Genomic DNA, 19,121 nt, shown 5'->3' on the forward strand with positions numbered 1-19,121 from the left:
TTCCTGGGGGGCTGAAATTCAAAATAATCTGCCTGTGGTGCCGATGGGATCCAATTCCTTCCCTGTGGGCACCCAACACGGGGCTGGGAGGGCTCGGGGGGGTCTCTCCCTTTTGCATCCCACCCCCCAGTGCTGATTTCTTCGTCCCACAGAGCTCAGCCCAGTGGGATTTGGGACGTGCCTCCCCCCTTGCTGCCGTGCTGCCTCCCAGGGGAAAACAATTTGGGGACCGTGGGCAGGGATGCTCCGGATGCCACCACCCTCCTTAATCCGGGCACCGCTCCTCGAGCGGGGCTGAGCGAGGACACCGAGAGCCGGGGGGGGTCCCGGCCGTGCCCCCCAACCTTAGGCCGTGCGTGTCGCTCGTCCCTGCTCATTAACGGCGAGCTAATTAAGCGGCACGCGGTGCCCCCGCCGCGATGCGATGCTCGCCTTCCTGCGGGTAGCGGCGGGGAGAGGCGGCTTTGCTCCTCCCCGTCTCCAGCGCCGCTGACTCTGCCCACCCGAGAGCGGCACAGAGCAGGAATGGAGGGGGACTTGGCCACCAGCGGAGCCCGGCTGCCCGCGCTGCTGCTGGCGCTGCTCGGCCTCGTGCCAGGTGAGTGCCCGGGCACCGAGCCCTCGTCCCCGCACGGCCGGGGCCTCCCAGGGTGGGCAGCGCCACCGCCGGTGCCCCCCGGCTCTCCGCCGCCGAGCCTTCGGCCTCACGGGTCCACACGGCCACGCAGGCGCGTGTGATGCTCGAAGGAGAGGTTTTGTAAGCTGGGGGGGCTCCGGGCAGCCCCCCGCTGAAGCCCCCGGCGGGGGCAGCTCGCCCTACGGAGCCCCCCGGGGCTGCGCCCGAGAGCGCGGCGAGGCTCTTACGTAAAAGAGGAGCGAGGAATCCCCTTAAATCCCGGCGTGCTAAGCCAGACGTTGAATAATTCCCATAAAACCCTCGATTCCGACAGAAAGCATCTAATAGTCCGGGCGGATTAGCGGCGAGGTTTTATCTTCCTAAGGCTTAATTGGCTTCGGGAGCGCGCGGCCGGCAGACGGGGGCTGCTGGCGCCGGTGCTCGGCGCGTGCTGCGGGCAAAACTGCAGCCAGTGGGCTGGAAAGGAGGCCGGCGGGGAGCCTCGGGGCTTGCCAGCCCCCCAAACTCGATCCAAATCCTTTGCTTCGGGCGCGAGGAGCCGGAACGGGATAAAGCCCAGGTGGAAATCACCTTCGGAGATCTTTGGGATCGGAGATGGGAGCTGCACGGAGCCGGACGCCCCGCGCCGGGGAGCCTCGGGCACCTCAGGGCACCCAGCTCTGCCGTCTTTGGGGCTGTTAATAGGGTAGGAGGGAACAGCCCGGGATGTGGAGTGCTTGTGCTCGGCACCCACCCGCTTCTCCCACCCGATTTTCCTCCATCCCTGCCTGCTCCCCCCTCCTTGCGCTCGCTGAGGGCTGCGGCTCGTCCCCGTCACCCCCGGGGCTCAGCATCTGCCCAGCAGCTGGGCACCAGCCCCTTCCTGCAAACGGGACCCCAAAAACTTGGAAATGCCCCCGGGGGAGCAGCACGGGAGGGAGCGGGGCTCAGCCCCCTGCCAGGCTCGGGTGGAGGAGCCCCAAAAAAAGCCCCCGATAAACGGGATGGGAGCGGTGGGGAGCGTTCCTTCCCAGCAAAGCAGGGAGGCTCGATGAAAAGCAAAGGCTGGGATGGCTGCCTCTAATCTGCTCCGATATTCTGGCACATCTGCTTCTGCCGGCGGGGCGGGGGGAGAGGAGAAAAGAGAAGAGGAGAGAAGAGGAGAGGAGAGGAGGGGACGCCGGGGACGTCGCGCCCCTGGTCCCATCCCGGACCGGGCGAAGCCGCTCGCCCCAAACCCCAGCGCTGAGCGTCCCCATCCCTGCGTGGGACGGGGACAGGTGGCAGAGGGGGCTCGGAGAAGATGCCAGCCCCCCCCCCTTTTCCTCGGCCCCTTCCTCCCCCTGGCAGGGCCGGGGGCGGTGGAGGAGACAGCTTGCGGGTAGGCGGGCGCTGCCGGCAGGGAGGGAGCCGGTGCCGAGCGTGCTTGCGCGCGGAGAGCTGGCGGAGCTGCCAAAAAACCGCGGGTGTGGGCTCGGAGCGACGGCCCCGCATCGCCCAGGTGGCTCCAAACCCCCCCCCTCCAATCCCTCACGGTCCCCCCCCCCACCTTGCCCTAACCCGTGTTGGTTTTTCGTAGGCATCGTGGCGGAGGCGCGTTTTAAGGCGGAAAATGAGGTTTTGCAGATGCTGGCGGGGAACTCCTCGCAGAGTCTGTTGGAGCGGTGTTCTGGTGAGCGCCCCAGAGCGCGCCCGTTCAGATGCGGCACCGGCATCCGAACCACGTAGACGCTTTTTTTTGGGACGCCGACCCCCGGCGCCCTCCCCTCCCCGCCGCTAGCAGCAGCCTCGGCACCCTCTCGGGCCACCTTCCCGTGTCCCCAACCCCGACAGGGACACCCGCAGTGGGCGCAGAGGAGACGATGCTTCCTTCCTCTTCTTCCTCTTCCTCTTCCTTCAGCCTCGGATGGACGGCGGCACCGGGAGGGGATCCGTCCCCCCCCGGGTAGGGGGGGTCCTGCTGCCCGTCCCCGCGTTGTCCCCGCACACCCGGTGACGTTTTGCTTTGTCCCCAGAGCTCCTCTTCGGCCGTGTCCAGGCGCAGCCCCAGCAGGTGATCGGCATCCTGGGGGGCTCGGTGCTGCTCTCCCCGGCGCTGCCCCCCGGCAGCAGGGTGAAGGAGATCGAGTGGAGCTTTTCGGCCGGCGCCGGGGCCACGATTCAAGTGGCGGAGTTTGGCCCGGGGGGGTTCGAGCGCCCCGACCCCCACGACCGCTTCAAGCAGCGGCTGGAGATGCTCAACGCCACGGCGCTGAGGATCGGGGGGCTGGAGCTGGGCGACAGCGGGGTCTACGGGGCGAGGATCAAACTGCACCCGGCGCTGGTGGAGGACCAAGCCTTCAACCTCTCCGTCTACGGTGAGCGATGCGAAACGGGGCCGGGTTTTGGGGGAAGGACACGAAGAACCTCCCGGCGCGGGCTGGAAAGATGGGGAAAACGCGGCACAGAGCAACGAGGCGGTTTGGGAGAGACCCCGACCCTCCGTGCTCCCCGCCGTGGGGTCCTTTGTGGGGTGGCCGTGCCCCGTTCCAGCCCCGTCACCCGTCTGTGGGGTGGCAGGGGGACGTGGCTGACCCCGTCGCGTCCCCTCCTTGGGCGCAGAGTCGGTGCCGAGCCCCCGGACCCGCAGCCAGCTGCTGGCCAGCACGGTGGAGTGGTGCAACCTGACCCTGCAGTGCCAAGGAGCGGGGAAAGGAGCCGTCAACGTCACCTGGAGGAGGGACAACGGGCGCCGGGAGCTGGGCGCCGACCGCACGCAGCTCTCCCCCGACGGCACCACGCTGCGCCTGGCCCTGCAGCCCGGCACCGCCAACGCCACCTACGCCTGCACCGTCAGCAACCCCGCCGACCACAAGGTCGTCCTCTTCGACCTGCAGAGCATCTGCCGGAGCGGGGGTGAGGCTGCGGGTGCGGGTGCTGCTCCCCCAGGGGGTGCCGAGCACCCTTGGGTGCCAACCGGCTCGGCCTGGGGGCGGTGAGAGGGGGTAAAGGGGGTCTTTGGTTGTCCCCCCCCCCGGCTCAGCCCCTCTCTTTCTGCCCTCACAGGGGGACAGGCGGCCTTCTCCAAGTCGGGGTACATCGTCCTCACCCTCATCCTGCTGGCCGTGAGCCTGGGGGGCGCCTTCTGGTGCTGGCGGCTGAACAGCGAGAAGTCGGCGGACCCAGGTTGGTGGTGGAGCCCCTCTCGGGGGCAGCTCGGGGTCGAGGGGCTGTTTTTGGGGTCCCCCGTGTCCCTGACACCCCCTCCCCGCTTTCCCCTCTGCAGCTGCCACCCCCACGGTGCCGGCTGAGGAGGGCGCCCCCGACCCCCAGTACGCTGAGATCGTGCGCCGGAGCCCCCCGGAAGGTAATGACCAGGTGAGGAGCCCCCCGCAGGGTCGGGCACCGGGGCTGGGGGCTGCCAGCTGGGGGGGGGCCATGCCGGGGGGGTCCCCATCACCTCGGGGTCCCCATCGGAGCCGGTTCCAGCTCACAGCGGGGTCCCCATCCAGGCAGGACGCACGGCGCAGGGGGGGCTCCGCGGCACGGGGCCACCGTGGGCTCTGCACCCTCCCCATCCCGGGGGCGAGCGGGGAGGGCACAGTGGGGTGGGGAGGGGTGAGGGAGGACCCTCAGCAGCCCCCACTTCTTCTGCAGGGCCTCCGTCCCCCCGAAAATAACCCGGACCCCAACCCACCGGAGAAAGCGCCGGTCAGCACCGTCTGCGAGCAGATCCACCGGGCGCCGGAGGACGCGGCCGAGGAGGTGACATAGGCCCTCAGGTGCGGGTGGCCCGTGGCCGTGTCTGCCCCCCGGGAGGGGGTCCGGGGCCGGGTGGAGACCCCCCCACACACCCCCAAACCCCCCTGGCACTGCCCCCAGCCCCGTCGCTGCATGCTGCGCCAGGTCCCGTCCCGCTGCGTGGAAGGGGGAGAGGAGGGGTGAGATGCACGGACAGACAGACGGACAGCAGCACGGACGGACGGACGGACGGACAGCAGCACGGACGGACGGACAGGGCGGCCCGACGCCCTCCGTCCGTCCTCCTGAAGGATTTCTCCCTCTCCCCACAGGCGCCGGCAGCGCTGGAGCGTCGGGACGTAACCCAAGGGCTGTGACGTGCGTTGTGTGCCAAACCCGACCCCTCTCCAGCCCCCCCCCCCCCCCCCCCCCGTTTCGATTCCGGGGACGGGAGGCGCCACCTCTGGGTGCCAGCCGGCCGGACGCCTTCCCACCCACCTCTGGTTTGCCCAAATTTCTGCCCGAAGCCCTCCCGGCCCCTTGGGGAACAAGGAGACGAGCGGCAGCGAGGCTGGGGGTCCCCCTCCAGCACCCGGGCAGCTCTGATGCCTCAGGACTTTTGGGGGGGGGGTCCCCAACCCTATTTCTTCAAGCTGAGACAGCAGCAAAAAGGGGGGGGGGACCAAACCCTTTTTTTGGGGGGTCACAGGGGGCGGGCAGGGGGCTGGGGGCACCCCAGTGCCAGCCACTGCGGATCCAGGATGAGAGCACCCGGCGCAAATTGTCCCCCCCCCGCTGCCCCCAGCTCAGCCCCTGCCCTGGTTCCCCCCCTCCCGGGGCCGAGCAGCCCCCGGTGGCATCCCGGGGGGGGGGCCATGGGGGCACCGGTGCCGGCGTGGGTCTGCGCCCACTCTTCCTCCCCCCGTCGCCGTTTCCGTGTTGCCTGTGCACTGCCGCGAAAAAAAAAAAAAAAGAAAAAAAAAGAAAAAAAAAAAAGGGGGGGGGTCTCACTCGTGTATGTCCAGCACCTTCTGTCACGGGGGCTCCGTGCTCGGCCCCCACCTCCCAGCCTGTTAAAAGCAGCAAATAATAAAATCTTGGTGAGAGCCCTGAAATCATCCCCGGGGGCCGTGCTGCAAAACCTCAAAACCTCCCCGCTTCGGGGCTGCGCCCCCCAAAAAAAGAAGAGCACCGGGGGGGGGCGCGGCCGCCTCTCGCTTCCCTTTTTGGAACTGCAGAAAACGGCAGCGGGGAGCTCAGCGGTTCCTGCTCAGCCCCTGCTCTGCTCCTCTGCACGGGGACGAGCCCGGCCCCGCTGCGCTCTCCCTTCCCTTCCCTCCCCTTTGGGTTTTGCTCCGGGTGAAGGTTTTTCGAGATGAGTCCCTGGGGGGGCAGCTCAGCGGGGTGGGAGCGCCCTGCACCCTCTTACAGCATCCCCAAAACCGACCTTTTCGTCCCAGCTCCCAGCCAGCCAAGAGCTTTTTGACACCAGCAGCTCCCCGAGCTCCTGGCGCCTTGCAGCCAGCACCCCGAGGAGCCTCCTCCCCGAGCCCTGCACCCAAATCTCCCCGTGCCAGGGGCCGGGCGCTCGTCCCCAAGCCGTGCCAGGTGCCCGTTCCCTCCCGCCACCAACCCAGCTGGCATTATTTACCCAACAGCAGCATCCGGGCTCCAACCCTGCTTTATTGCACCCGGAGGAGGACGAGGGCTGGGCAGCAGCACCCAAGGGCTCCGGGCGATGGAGAGGTCCCGGAGGAGCTGAGCTGGAGCCCGGCGGGGGGCTCGGCGTCGGTCCCCAGGGTGTCCTCAGGGTGTCCCCAGGTTGCCACCCCCCCCAGGGAAGGTGAGCTGCTGCCTGTGGGTAGATTTGCATGCGTCCTCACCGCCGCCTGCGCAGCTGAGCTCACCTCGAGCTGGTGATGGAGACATGGGGGAGCCGTGGGGCCGGCGACGTCCCCTTCATCCCCGGCTGCTGGCCCTGCTCCTCATCGCTGCAGGTAGGCACGGGGAGGAGGTGGCCACCGGGTTCTGCTTGCTGGTGGCCCCCGGTGCTGAGCCTGGTGGTGCTGGTGGTGCTGGTGGTGCTGGTGGTGCTGGTGGTGGTGCTGGGAGAGCTGAGAGTGGGAGGCGAGCTCAGCGGCGGCTGCCTGCTGCTGCAGAAAGCCAGCGAAACCCAGCTTCGGGGCTGGGTTGCAAAACGAGTCCCAGCCCTGGAGGGTTTAGAAATATGGGAAATAGCCGGGGAGAGAGCGGGGATGGATCCCAAAAGGGGGTCCCCAGCGCTGCTGCCGGGGGGAGCCGGGTTGGGGCAGCCTCGGTGCCGATGGGGAGCAGCGTGGGAAGGGCCCAGCGCCCTGCAGGGCATCGCCGTTTATTGGCAGCGTAAATCAGCGGCTGAGAGCCCCGCTGTCACCAACCAGGCTGGGACCCGACCGTGAGAAGGTTTGCTCCTCGTCCTCAGCCCTCGGCTTGTAAATTGTCGGGGTTTCGTGCCAAACCCTGCCCGCCCGTCCCCGCAGGACCCGCGGGGGTCCCTTTGTGCAGCTCCCAGCTCGGAGGCAGAGCTGTGCCCCACGCAGGGTGTTGGGGCCGGGCTAGGACCGCAGCCGGGCTCTCCAGCAGCCCCCAAACTGGGGGGCACCCGGAGAACCAGGGGGGGACACAGCCACCTCCGCCCAAAAGGCTCCAGCTCTGTGGGGTGAGGGCTTTGGGGACGGGGACGGGGACAAGCAGACACCCCCCAGGAGCTTCCAAGGGCAGGGAAACAAAACACACCGAGGCTGTGTTTTGGGGTAAAGCCAGGGCCACGGCCCTTTGTTTGGGGCAAAACACCAGCGGGCAGCTCGCTGCCACCGGGGGCGACCGGCGGTGACGTGGGCTCGCTCTGCATCAGCGTCCCCAAAACATTGGGAGGGCACCGTGGGAGCCCCCCCCCACGCACATCCCCACACTTTTGCCGCCTGCCTGCCAGCCCTACAGCGTCGCCTTCCTCCCCGCAAAACCAAAGCGGCCCCGGCCGGAGCGCGGCTGCACCGGCAGCGGGTGGGAAACGCGTGGCCGGCCCCGAGCGGGGCACAGGAAGCGAGCGGCCGGCGCAGGACGGGGGCCTGTGATGTGGGGGGGGGACGGGGGACGCAGCTTTTTGCGTCTCGGAGCCGCATCCCGCCCCTCCTGGCGTCACGGCAGCTCCGCGACCCCGCTGGAAATAGGGCGCTGCCCGCAGAGCCGCCTGCACCCCGAAATTCGGCTCGTGGCTCCGATGGGGGGGTAAACCCGGGGGTGCTGGAGGTGAGGGGTGGAGGATGAGGGGTGCTCGGGGCTCTGCTTCTTCCCTGACCTCCGTTGTCCCCGTGCAGGCTCCGCAGGCTCCCAGCCGCAGCCGGTGAGCGGGGTCCGGGGGCTCTCGGTGCTGCTCTCCCCGGCGCTGCCCAACAGCAGCGAGGTGAAGACGGCCGTATGGTACTTCAGGACAGGCACTGGGAAAAAAATTCAAGTGGCAGAGTTTGGCCCAAAGGGGTTCGAGCGCCCCAACCCCCACGACCGCTTCCAGCAGCGGCTGGAGATGCCCAACGCCACGGCGCTGAGGATCGGGGGGCTGGAGCTGGGCGATAGTGGGATCTACGGGGTGTGGGTCAAATACCACAGCACGGTGGAAGTGGAGGACCACGTCTTCAACCTCTCCGTCTACGGTGAGCAACTGGAACCAGCGCTGGGGGGGTACTGGGAAGTGCTGTCGCCGCTCCTGGGGTTTCCAGCTGGTGGGGAGAGGCGACAAAGCCCTTTTGTGCCGGGAGGGGAAGGGGAAGAGAAACCGCCCAGCATCTGCCGGGGGAAAGGGGATTTTCCTGGAGCGATGACGGCTCCGTGCTCCACCTGCGGCTCCATCTCCTGCCCTTTGGCTCCCGGCGTGCCCGGGGTGCAGGGGCTGGGTCCCAGTAGGTTTTTTTTCCGTGCCGCCACCAGACCCAGTGCCGACACCGCAGATCCATCCCCAGCTCCTGTCCCGCAGCCCCCAGGGCTGTAACGTCACCCTGCGCTGCTCGCTGCCCAACACCAGCCCCGCTCAGACCTCCTGGCAGCTCGGCAACACCTCGGGGACACCGTGGGGACAGAGTGGGGACGGCCAGACCCTACAGCTGGCCATCCCCCCCAGCGCCCTTGATGCCATCTACACCTGCGTGGCTCGAAGCCCTGCCGAGGAGCAGAGCAGCTCCGTCAGCCTCAGGACCCTGTGCCAGCTCGGTAAAGCCCCCCCACAACCCCCCCATTGTTATTTTAGGGTGCTGGGGGGCCATCCGGCCACCCACCGCCCCCCAATTTGTCCCCGCAGAGGGGGGCAGGCAGAGGTGGGCCATCTGCCTGGGGGTGCTGGCTGCCGTCGCGGGCCCGCTGAGCATCCTGTGCTGCCTGAGGAGGAGGAGGAGGATGAAGGCGGATGAAGGAGGTGGGCACCATGACGGGGACCCCAACAGGGGTGCGGTGTCCCCAGGGCTCAGGGGGGGTCCCTGCGCCCCCCGCTCGCCCTCCCCAGCTCCTCTCTCCCCTGCAGCCCCCGGTGTGGCGGAGGAGCCGCAGTACGCACAGATCCCGAGGAGAGGCCCCCCCGAGGAGGACGAGCCGGTGAGGCTGGGGGAGGCCACCCACGGCCCCACCAGGGTTTGGGGCCGGGGGGGTCCCGGGGCTGTCCCCAAGGGGTGACCATGCTGCTGTCCCCTATAGGGGTCCTGGGGATGTCCTCACAGGGAGAACCTCGGGGCTGTCCCCATGGGGGGGGTCCCAGGCTTCTCCCTATGAGGGGACCCTGATGCTGTCCCCATGGGGGGGGTCTCAGGGCTGTCCCTATGGGAGGGCCCCAATGCTGTCCCTACAGGGGGGTCCCGGGGCTGTCCCCTTGAGGGGATCCTGGTGCTGTTCCCACAGGGGGGTCCCGGGGTTGTCTCTAAGGGGTTCCTGTCCCTGTCCCCATGGGGGGGTCCCGGTGCTGTCCCCACAGGGAGGTCCTGGTGTGCTGTCCCTATGGGGGGGGGGTCTCAGGGTTGTCCCTATGGGGGGACCCCAATGCTGTCCCTACAGGGGGGTCCCAGGGCTGTCCTTATGGGGTGACCCCAGGGCTGTCCCCTACAGGGGGTCCTGGGGCTGCCCCCCCAGGGGGGTCCCGGGGCTATCCCCATGGGGTGACCCCGGGGCTGTCCCCATGGGGGTCCCGTCCCGACCCCGTTCCTGTCCCTGCAGCCCCCCCAGCCCAGCGCCCCCCTCAGAACCATCTACAGCGAGGTGGGGGCCAGCAAGCACAGCCTGGCCCAGCCGCAGGCCTGAGCAGCAGGACCAGGAAGGACGGACAGACGGACGGACAGACAGGCGGACACGCGGCCCTTTTTACCCATTTTTGCTTTATTTCCCCCCATTTCCTTTCCCCTCCCCTCCCCAAAAGCAGGGGGTCGGCAGGACCCCAATAAAGGCGGTTGGAAACAGAGGGGGCGGTGTCTGTGAGTGTGAAGGGGGCGGGAAGGCTCTGGGGGGGGACCCCAAACCCTAAAATTTGGGAAATTTGGGAAATTTGGGGGGGGGGGGGGCAGGAAAGAAGGGGCCGCTTCGCTTTCCGCCCTCTTTTGTCCCTCAGCGCCACCCGTCGGCGGGCGGCGGGAAGGGGAGGGGGGCGGGGCGGGGCGGTGCCGTGCGTGCGCGCTCCCGCCCGGACGCAAAGCCGGAAGCGGAAGCGGGAGGAGGGCGGGGTTGCTAGGAGGAGGAGGAGGGGAGGGGACGGGAGCGCGCCCGGAAGTGTGTGGGCGGCGGCGGCGGTTCCGGTTCCGGCGGCCGTGCGGGGGAGGCAGCGGCGGCGGCGGCGGCGGCAGCAGCGAGGCGAGCACCACATCGGCACCGCGGCCCGGCCGCGCTCCGCCGCCCTCCGCCCCCGCTCCGCCCCCGCAGGTGGGTCCCGGGGAGCGGCACCGGGAACCGGGATCCTGGGCCCGGCCCGGCCCGGCCGCCGCCATCCCGGAGCGGGGTTAAAGGGGGGGGTCTGGGGGGGAGGCCGCGTTGCTAAGGGAGGGCCCGGGGGTGCGGGGGGGGGTTGGGGGAGGTGGGGGGGGTCCCGGGAGTGAGGGGGGGGAACGGGGTTGGGAATTGGGGGTTGGAGCGGGGAGAACGGGGGGGTGGGAACGGGGCCAGCCCGAGCGGGGAGCCCCGGTCCGGGTGGCGGCGCTGTAACGGGAGCCCCGGGGGCGGCCCCGAGGCCGTTCCCATGGCGGAGCGGCGGCGCCGAGCAGGAAACCCCGGCGGGGACGGAGCGGGGGCGGGCAGGGCTGGCAGACACCCCCCCCCCCCCGGGCACCAGGACCGGGTTTTGTGCCCCTTTTCCCCCCCCGGTACCGAACCCCGAGCCCCGTCCCGGGATCGGAGCCAGCTGCGAGCTCCCTCCCGGTAACCGGGGGCTCTCCCCCCACCCCGCGTTTGGTTTGCTTTGGTTTTGGCACCGCTGCCCGGTTCCCTGAAGGGCATTTGCCGGGTTTAGCTCCCCCCCCCGGGCCCCGTTGTGACGGGAGGCGAACGGTAACGGGGTGGGGGGGGCAGCCCGGGGCCGGCCGGGGCTGATCTCCTTCTGTTCCTCAGCCAGCAGGAGGGAGAAAATGAAAGCGGGCTGCAGCATCGTGGATAAGGCAGAAGGAGGAGGAGGTAAGGCAGCGCCGCGCAGCTCCCAGCCCGCCCCCGGGCCCCTTCCCAGCCCCGAGGAGGCTCGGGCAGGAGGAATCCCCCCCAAAAAACCTCCTAGGCAAAACCGTGCGTCGGTGGGACCCGAAAGAAGCCCCCCTCCGTGCGCCCCCAACTCCTTTTTACACCGTAAAGAGCTCCGGGTTTAACGCACGAATTCTCCCAGGAATGTTTTATTTGTTAGGATGAATAAATTTAGCCGTGAGGATCTCCCCACCGGGTCTCTCCCCGCCCCCCCAGCCCCCCCCGGGGTTGTTTTTCTTTGAGCCCCAGCCCGCGACGGGGCCGTCTGGGCACGGCCAGGCTCCGCGCGCGTTGCCCCCAGCCGAAAATTGCGGCGGCGACGGTTTGGAAAACCGCGTCTCCGGCAGCTGTGCTGGGAAAAGTGCTCTGACAAAAGCCCAGCTCGGTTGGCAGCCGCTCAGAAACATCTGGCGGCGCGGCCGGCTCCGTGCCGGGTGCCGTGCTCACCCGGTGTCCCCGGCAGCCACCCTCCGTTCGCCTCCCTTCACCATTTTGAGCACCAAACAGCCAAATCCGGCCTTTTTTGGGTCGTTTGAAGCACCTGGAGTCCAAATCGTAGCGCTATTTGAAGCTGTTGGGCTTCTTCCCACTATTTCTGCCTTCTTTCTGTGTTGTTTTTTTTTTATGTCCCTTTAAGTTTCGCCTTTTTTTTTTTTTTTTTTTCCTTTGGAGCTCCTCCAAGGAGAGTGGGGCGAAATGAGTAAGAGAGCGAGCGGCTTCGAGCGAAGGAGCCGGGCTTTTTTCTGCCTCTGCACGGGGTGCGTGCTGGGCTTTTTTTCTGCCCCTGCACGGGGTCTGTGGGGGGCTCCCAGCTCGTGGCCCCGCTCTGGGGTGAACCCCACGTGCCCGTAGCGCAGGCGCTCGGCGCCAGAACCGGTGCTCGCGAGCCCTGGAGCCGCGGGCGGCCGCCTGAGCGCCTCTCCCTGGCACCCCCCAAGGTTATCACTTCCCCGAGTGGGCGTACAAGACCGAGTCGAGCCCCGGCTCGCGGCAGATCCAGCTCTGGCACTTCATCCTGGAGCTGCTGCAGAAGGAGGAGTTCCGCCATGTCATCGCCTGGCAGCAGGGCGAGTACGGGGAGTTCGTCATCAAGGACCCCGACGAGGTGGCGCGGCTGTGGGGCCGGCGGAAATGCAAGCCCCAGATGAACTACGACAAGCTGAGCCGGGCCCTCAGGTGAGCGGGACACCCCCCGACCCGTTTCGGGTGGGCTGACCTCGGTGCTCTGCCCCGATCCGGGTGCGTTTCGGGGAAGTTTCCATCAAATCAGAGCTCTGGGTGCGATCGGGGAGGCAGGGGAGGGAATTCCTGGCTGCCCGTGACGTGTTCCACGGTGGCACGAACCCGCACTGATGGCTCAGGTGGTTATTAGCGGGCCGGCTTCCTTCCGGGGAGCTTTTCTGCCTCTTTTCTCCTCTCCCATCGCCGCTGCCGGCTTGAGCAAGAAGGTGTGGGAGGAAACCAGAGGTGTTACTCCATTATCACACCATCGATGGGACCGTTTCAGAGAAAGCAACTCCCCTTTCTAACATTTCTCGGGCTCGCCTCTTGGCTGCCAAACCTGCTCCCGGTGCCGCGGGGGGGGGCCGGAGCCGCCTGGGAGCACCCCTGGGTGCTGCTCACGCCGCGGGGACGCGTTCCCTGAGCCCCAGCGGGGCTGAAGGGCACCTTCTGCTGGAGACGAGGGCCGAGTGTCCCTCACCCTGCGCTTCATAACTCTAAAACCACCACTAAAGCTTTGCTCCCTTTCATTTTGGCCCTCACAGTTTGTTTTTTTTTAAGTTTTTTTGAAGCGAGGCAGCAAAAAATCTCGCAGAATCCACTGAGTTGAAGCCCATCAGGAGCAGCCAGGTCCCTGACAGGTCCCGGCGTTATCAGCCCTCTCGGGAACGTGGACTTCGCTGCCTTACGCCCTCTGATACCTCCTGGGTGGAGCTGGCGAAGGCAAACAAGGCAGCAAACAGCCCAGTCCCATGCTGGAACAGGAAGGAAACGATAAATTGAATGGCACCGAGGCCGTAATTGAGGCATGGGAGTGGAAAATAGCCACCACCTGCCAACACTGATCATGCCTTGGCGTCTCGGTGCCAAGTGTGACAGCGGCAGGGACCAGGGCTCCCCCTGGGGACCTCGGGCTCCTCACCCCCCTGCTGCCAGGAGCCCTCCCAGCCCCATTTGGTGCGACCAGCCACCACGCACGGGGATCCGTGGCCCTGAGCCGCCTGCAACAGCTTCTGTTTGTACACCACGAGGCTGAGGACAAACAGGAGTGGTGTAAGCAGGGAGGAGGCAGCGCTGCAGATTATGCCTCCTTTCCCCGTGGCCGAGTTCCTCCTCGCTCCGACGTCGTTTGGGGCTATGGAGAGCCCAAAAAAAAAGGGGCAGGAGGGGCAGGAGGTCGGCCAGGGCTTGGTGCTGGCTCTGGGTGCCTCTCCTCAGCCCCGATCAGCACCGCCTGGGCGAACAAGGGAATGTTTTTAACCCTACGGTGCTCCGGGTAAACAGGAGGGAAATAAATTCCTTGCTCATGAGTCCAGCAGGGACTGGCCCTCCTGATTTCCGGCCTGGTGCCCCCTGTGCTGCTGGTGACGGTGTGCAGGGCCTCGAGGATGGGGGGAAAAACAAAACCCAGAGGGGGCTGGGGAGCTGGGTCCCTTCTGCTCGGCTCTGGGACCCCCCCGAGCTTCGTTCTGCTGCTGCCTCGGGTGCAAATTCCCCTTTTTCTGGCTGCCTCCTGCGTCTGTGTGGGGGTGCTTTTGCGAGCCCCCCAGCCCACGGCACCGGTCCCAGTTTGGACAGTTTGCCCTGGGGAGCCCTCAGGGTCGCCCCTTTCCCCGCGTGTTTTAGGGAACGTCACGGTTTGAAAGCCACCCCTAAAAATCATGGGATAGGAGGGGCGAGGACCGTGTGGAACCTTCCCGAGCCCGTGTTTTCGTGTGCTCCTGCTGTCAGTTCTCCGGGCGCCTGCCCCTTGGCGGCCGTGTCAAAGGTGGCCGTCGGTCGCGCTGCGAAAACAAGACCTTTGGCCGGGTTGCCACGTGCCTTGATGGCTTCTCCCTGCCTTTTTTTTTTTTTTTTTTTTTAACCAGATACTACTACAACAAGAGGATCCTCCACAAGACTAAAGGCAAAAGGTTCACCTACAAGTTCAACTTCAACAAGCTGGTGATGCCCAACTACCCCTTCATCAACATCCGTCCCAACGGTGAGCCTGGGGCCGGGGCAGGCGCAGCAACCTCCGCAGGTCCCCCTATCGCTCATCTCCTGCCTTTGGAAGGCTCTGCTGGGGCAATCAGGGCCGCTGCGGTGCGGTGGGGATGCCTGGGTGCTGATAAAGCTTTATCTGCACTGCTCCTTCCCTCGGGGTGGCTGTGGCCATCCCCAGGGGAGCCTCCAGGCGGTTTGGTTTCCTCTTCTGGGCTGCCCGGCTGGGTGCCGCGGGTTTGCTTTGCCTTCGCTCCTAGGGGACGGGTGTCCTTGGGATAAGAGGGTTTTATTTCTCTTGCCTCACATGTTTGGAACCTGAGTTTATGGTGCCCTATAAACGCGAGCCTCCTTGACCAGGAGCTTAGGGGTGTTTGTGGCAGCACGATCGCAAAGCCTGCGGCTCAGCAGCGCTCTGCTCTCCTCCCCTCTCCTGCAAAACCCCCCTTTTGGTTGCAGCTCTGCGCCTTCCGCATCAAAAGGAGGTGTTGTTTTTTTTAATCGACATACCTGGGGTGCAGAGAAACCCAGGAGTGAGCTCCGAGCATTTCTCTAGCTTCCAGAGAAGCGCAGGAACTCGTCTGAGTTTGACTAAAATCACAGGTATTTCTCGATCCTCCCTGCGGCACCGCAGCGTGCTGACATTCAGGATAACGAGAAAGAGTTTGGGAACGGAGCGTAATTGTTCCCTGCTTGTCCTAAAAGGCCTTTGAGTCTCTTGCCAGGAGCAGTAGCAGAAGTTCACGCTGGGTTTGTCCTAGAGTCAGCATTACTGCTGTGGTTTCTCTGGAAGAGGGTCCTTTGTTCGCAGGATCCTTTCTGGGGGAGTTAAATCCCCCCATAGCTAGATTTCTGCAGCCGGGGTGATTGTCTGCAGAGCTGCACCGCCACCACGCAGCCGGGGAAATTGATGGCGATCGTGGCCATCAAAAAAAAAAAAAATAAACCCTTCTGGAAGTCATTACAGCGAGGCCCTAGACTGCAAACTCTCCGCAGCAAAGAAAGCGTGACTGCAGAGGCGCCTGAGCCAGCCTTTCTCACAGCGCCGCGCGCTCAGTTCTCACCTCCAGAAGAGCGCCTCAGGGGAAGCCTTGAAGATCTGTCTCGCAGAGAGAGAGAGGGAGAGAGAGAAGGGAGAGAGCAGGGGAAAGTGGGGATTGAATGTTGACTCTGAAACCCCAGCGGCTGAGAAAAACAGGTTACGTGTGGGCAAAGCGATTTCTCATCGGCGCTGCTGTGCTCTGTGCCTACGTACGGCGATGACTGCTCGTCGCTCTTGGCAGTCGGAGCACCCCGCATCCCTCTCCGCCCCGGGGAGCCCCAGCCAGGCAGGAGAGCACGAGTGTGACAGCGAGGCGTTGTCCTCTGAGCCAGCAGGAGCCCAGAAAGCCAGGCTGGGAGAGCAGAAATGCCCTGAAAGGCCTCACCTGTGTGGCACACGTTGCCTTTACGGCAGCGGGGAGAGGGAAATGTATTCTCCAGGAGCCCTCAGCCAAAGCATGGGGGTGTAAGATGTAGTACGAAGCTGCGCTGCAAATCTATAATTACTTGCAGCAACAAGTCTGGGCAGTTCCAGCTCAATATTGCTCACTGCTGTTCCTTTTCCCTGTTTGCAGCCACTCCCTCCTATCTCTGGGGCATGCATTTAAAAAAAGAAGTTTGGAGAACTGGAATGCACTTGTCTAATTACAACCTGTTTTCTTTCCTTCTGGCTGGGATGGGGGTTGGGATATCAAACCTGTTTGGGGCACTGGAATCAGGTTTCTTGACTCTCGCTCCCGCAGCTTTGAAGGGAGAGGGGAACGGGACGGCGAGTTACGGAGGTGAGAAGGCGCCTGGAGGAACTCGCTTCACGATGGCTCTGCAGGCACCACACCGGGAGCTTGCTCAGGAGCCTGGGGAGTTGGAGCCAGCAGGAGCCGGCAGCGCTGCTGGCGGAACTGCTGGGGGGCAATGTCCTCGCAGAAAAGCCCAAATTGGGGATTTTTGTTCCACCCTGAGAGCTTGAGGTTCCCCAGCAGTGCCTCTGCGGGTGGCGTTGGCACGGGGTTGCCTCAGTTTGTCACCGAGGCCGTTTTCTGGTTAAAACAGAGCTCAGGGGAGAGTGCCCGAAAGTGGAAGCTCCTTCGGTGGTGCTGGAGGTTCGAGAAACCTCCGCCGGGGCGGGGAGGAGAAGATTCCTCCCCAGCAGCGGCGAGGTTTTGAGGTGGGCAGAGGAGACGGGAGAAGGGAGCAGATGGGGAAGGCGCCTCCCATCCCCTCGTCTGCTGCGCTGTTGATGGCGCGTGGTATTTTTGTGTTGCTCTTCCAAACGCCTGCGGGCGCAGCCCGAAAAGCAGCTCTTCACCTGGGATTTAACTCCCTCGGCGCCCTTTTAACGCTCTCCCCTTTTTTTTTTTTTTTTTTTTTTTCCCCCCCCTCTCTTTCCCCTTGCCCCAGGTGTGGTGCCGCAGAGCGCTCCTCCCGTCCCCACGGCCTCGTCCCGCTTCCACTTCCCGCCGCTGGACAGCCACTCGCCCACCGACGATGCCCAGCCCGGCCGCTTCTCCGGCGCCTCCCTGGTCCCTTCCAACCCAGAAGCTTTGGGAGACGGCGGCGAGAGGAAGCCTGAGCTGCCAGAGCTGGAGGACGGCTCCTCGGATTGGCGCCGCGGCGTGGATCTCATGGCCTCGCGCAACGCCGTGGGCGCCGGGGGCATCAACCACCAGAAGCGCAAGCCCGAAATCATGCTGCCCCTCTTCACCAGGCCCGGCATCTACCCGGATCCTCACAGCCCCTTTGCTGTGTCCCCTCTGCCGGGGCGCGGCGGGGTCCTCAACGTCCCCATCTCGCCCGCCTTGTCCCTGACGCCCACCCTCTTCTCCTACAGCCCCTCTCCAGGCCTCAGCCCCTTCACGGGCAGCAGCTGCTTCTCTTTTAACCCCGAGGAGATGAAACACTACCTGCATTCGCAAGCTTGCTCGGTCTTCAACTACCACCTGAGCCCGCGGACTTTCCCCCGCTACCCGGGGCTCGTGGTCCCGCCACTACAGTGCCAAATGCCCCTGGAGGAGCAGCCCCAGTTCCCCATCAAGCTGCAGCCTCCCCCCGTCGGGCGCAAAAACAGGGAGAGACTGGAAAGCGCCGAGGAGTCGGCCACCCCCCAGCTCGCCAGTCCTCCCCCCAGGGTGAAGGTCGAGCCCTCGGTGGACAAGGAGGCCGAGCGCGAAGAGCCGCCCGCCAAAGGAAAAGACAAAAGCGAGAAGGAGGAAGGCTCCGGCATGGCAGCAGCGCCCGGCGTCGGCCTGGAAGAGGAGAAAGGGCCCGTGTTTGCCAGACCGGCCGCCCCATCCTGGCACCCGACCCCTCCAACCTCCACCCAGGCCACCTTCCCGGCCGAAGAGCCGCAGGAGCAAGGGGAGAGCAGCGGCGAGAAGGCGCCCAGAGAGCCCGCCGGAGAGCCGGGGGCTCAGGAGAAGAGGGAGGACGCCCTGATGCCCCCCAAGCTGCGTCTGAAGCGCCGCTGGAACGGGGACCGGCAGGCGGACGCCCCCGAGGAGCGCCCCAACGGCCGCCTCCACTGGCACGGGGCGCTGGGCAGCCCCCACCTGGCGGCCGGACCCAAGGCCGTGGCGGCCGCCGCCGCCTCCGACGCCTAAAACGGGCCGGGCCTGAGCCGGCCGTGTATTTATGTAGCAAGGTTGCAGAGCGTTGGGGAGGGGGGGTTAAAAAAAAAAACACAAAAAAAAACACAAAAAAAACAAAACACGGGTGGGCCGGGGAGGGTGGGAGGGGGGTTGCTGGGGCTAGGCTGGTTTGGTAATCGTAGAGACTAGGGGGTTGTGTTCTTTGTTTTCCTTGTTGACTTGCAGGTGAGACGCGGTTGTCTCGTTCCGAGTAGGAGAGGCGAGGGCAGGCGGCGAGCTGCGGCCTCGCGCGGACTCCGGAGGGGTCGAGGCCTCCCCCCCGAGGCGGAGGGACTCCAGGCGCAGCCTCTTTTCCGTGTGCTCTAGTATTTATAGAAGCGGCAATCTCGGAATTCATCTAGTTCCCTTTTTTTTTTTTTTTTTTTTTTTTGGTGGTGTTGTTATTCTTTTGGTGGTTTTTTTTTTTTTTCTTTTTGACGGAGTCCGGCGCGATGGCGGGAGAGGATTTCCTGACGCTCCGAGATGCGCCGGGTGGCGGCCGGCTGCGAGGGAGGGGAGAGGAAATATCCGATCCCACACAGTCCTCGCGCCGCAGCCGGGCACGGGGGGGGACATCTCCGAGCCCCCCCCGCCCCGGGGAAGCAGGGAGATGGGACGGCGGCGAGCGGGTCCCGGGAGCGCTCCGGGCTAGGGCTGGCGTCCTTTTTTTTGGCCTTTCAGAAATAGTGCAGAAGCCATGAGCAGATCGCAGAATCTTTCAGGGAAGGGAGTGGGGTGGGAAAAAAAAAAAAAATTAACCCGATGCCTTTAATATACGCATTAAAATGTACCCTAGGTTGTTTTTTTTTTTTTTTTTTTTTTTTCTTTTCGTAATTGTATGGGTGGAGCTGGGAGTGATTGGAAGATTAACACTGAAACGATTGTGGTGAGTTCATAGAGAAGGAATGACAGGAGCTTTGTTCAATCCTATTTCCTTTGTTTGGTTCCCCTATCACTTTGACTCATGCCTTAACTACGTCTGTGTACACTTTAGGAGAGCAGGGGCTGGTGACAGGAGGAGCCCGTGCGGGTGCCAGGGGCGTGTGGCCGAGCTCGGGCTCCTCGGTGGAGGGGGGGCTGAGCCTGGTGGCCGCAGGAGCCCCCCCAGGGCAGGGTCGGAGGCGGCCGGGAGCTGCTCTCGAGGCGGTGTCAGCGTCGGTCTCGCCGCGGTTGCTCGAAATTTT

The 19,121-nt window shown here is 65.3% G+C and overlaps 3 protein-coding genes across 10 annotated transcripts; all 3 read left to right on the forward strand.

The window, feature by feature from the left end:
- Nucleotides 1–32: 32 nt before the first annotated feature.
- On the forward strand, nucleotides 33–5,455 carry LOC311425229 (SLAM family member 8-like). 6 transcript variants are annotated; one of them, XM_084500864.1, is made up of 7 exons: nucleotides 33–598; nucleotides 2,632–2,973; nucleotides 3,218–3,511; nucleotides 3,662–3,781; nucleotides 3,882–3,973; nucleotides 4,253–4,360; nucleotides 4,669–5,455. In XM_084500864.1, the coding sequence occupies exons 1-7, from the start codon at nucleotides 526–528 to the stop codon at nucleotides 4,711–4,713; spliced, it is 1,074 nt and encodes a 357-aa protein (XP_084356990.1). In that variant the 5' UTR covers nucleotides 33–525; the 3' UTR covers nucleotides 4,714–5,455. The 6 variants fall into 6 exon arrangements, 3 of the variants coding, with proteins under 3 accessions (XP_084356990.1, XP_084356992.1, XP_084356991.1); XR_014686262.1 differs by having other exon boundaries at nucleotides 34–598; nucleotides 3,882–3,962; nucleotides 4,253–4,377; nucleotides 4,648–5,455; XR_014686263.1 differs by having other exon boundaries at nucleotides 34–598; nucleotides 3,882–3,962; nucleotides 4,253–4,377.
- A 177-nt stretch (nucleotides 5,456–5,632) lies between these two features.
- LOC311425233 (SLAM family member 8-like) lies at nucleotides 5,633–9,810 on the forward strand. The gene is made up of 6 exons (XM_084500877.1): nucleotides 5,633–6,333; nucleotides 7,693–8,025; nucleotides 8,300–8,578; nucleotides 8,667–8,780; nucleotides 8,886–8,956; nucleotides 9,569–9,810. Exons 1-6 carry the CDS (start codon nucleotides 6,264–6,266, stop codon nucleotides 9,650–9,652), a joined length of 951 nt encoding a protein of 316 aa, XP_084357003.1. The 5' UTR covers nucleotides 5,633–6,263; the 3' UTR covers nucleotides 9,653–9,810.
- A 326-nt stretch (nucleotides 9,811–10,136) lies between these two features.
- Nucleotides 10,137–18,017, forward strand: LOC311425226 (ETS translocation variant 3-like). Of its 3 annotated transcripts, none has more exons than XM_084500857.1 (5): nucleotides 10,137–10,264; nucleotides 10,946–11,008; nucleotides 12,007–12,244; nucleotides 14,158–14,273; nucleotides 16,712–18,017. In XM_084500857.1, the coding sequence occupies exons 2-5, from the start codon at nucleotides 10,963–10,965 to the stop codon at nucleotides 17,908–17,910; spliced, it is 1,599 nt and encodes a 532-aa protein (XP_084356983.1). In that variant the 5' UTR covers nucleotides 10,137–10,264; nucleotides 10,946–10,962; the 3' UTR covers nucleotides 17,911–18,017. The 3 variants fall into 3 exon arrangements, with proteins under 3 accessions (XP_084356983.1, XP_084356984.1, XP_084356985.1); XM_084500858.1 differs by having other exon boundaries at nucleotides 10,158–10,264; nucleotides 10,950–11,008; XM_084500859.1 differs by having other exon boundaries at nucleotides 10,180–10,264; nucleotides 10,953–11,008.
- Nucleotides 18,018–19,121: the final 1,104 nt, after the last annotated feature.

The sequence above is a fragment of the Aythya ferina genome (assembly GCF_964211825.1).
Source record: "Aythya ferina genome assembly, chromosome: 29".
NCBI classification, from domain to species: domain Eukaryota; kingdom Metazoa; phylum Chordata; class Aves; order Anseriformes; family Anatidae; genus Aythya; species Aythya ferina.

Excerpts from the sequence above, each read along its gene's own strand:
- LOC311425229 (XM_084500864.1), top strand. The coding sequence starts at position 526 with ATGGAGGGGGACTTGGCCACCAGCGGAGCCCGGCTGCCCGCGCTGCTG. Across the intron at positions 3,512-3,661 it reads GAGCATCTGCCGGAGCGGGG|GGGGACAGGCGGCCTTCTCC; the intron begins GTGAGGCTGCGG and ends CTGCCCTCACAG. Across the intron at positions 3,974-4,252 it reads CCCCGGAAGGTAATGACCAG|GGCCTCCGTCCCCCCGAAAA; the intron begins GTGAGGAGCCCC and ends CTTCTTCTGCAG.
- LOC311425233 (XM_084500877.1), top strand. The coding sequence starts at position 6,264 with ATGGGGGAGCCGTGGGGCCGGCGACGTCCCCTTCATCCCCGGCTGCTG. Across the intron at positions 8,579-8,666 it reads CAGGACCCTGTGCCAGCTCG|AGGGGGGCAGGCAGAGGTGG; the intron begins GTAAAGCCCCCC and ends TTGTCCCCGCAG. Across the intron at positions 8,957-9,568 it reads CCCCCGAGGAGGACGAGCCG|CCCCCCCAGCCCAGCGCCCC; the intron begins GTGAGGCTGGGG and ends CTGTCCCTGCAG.
- LOC311425226 (XM_084500857.1), top strand. The coding sequence starts at position 10,963 with ATGAAAGCGGGCTGCAGCATCGTGGATAAGGCAGAAGGAGGAGGAG. Across the intron at positions 12,245-14,157 it reads AAGCTGAGCCGGGCCCTCAG|ATACTACTACAACAAGAGGA; the intron begins GTGAGCGGGACA and ends TTTTTTAACCAG. Across the intron at positions 14,274-16,711 it reads CATCAACATCCGTCCCAACG|GTGTGGTGCCGCAGAGCGCT; the intron begins GTGAGCCTGGGG and ends CCCTTGCCCCAG.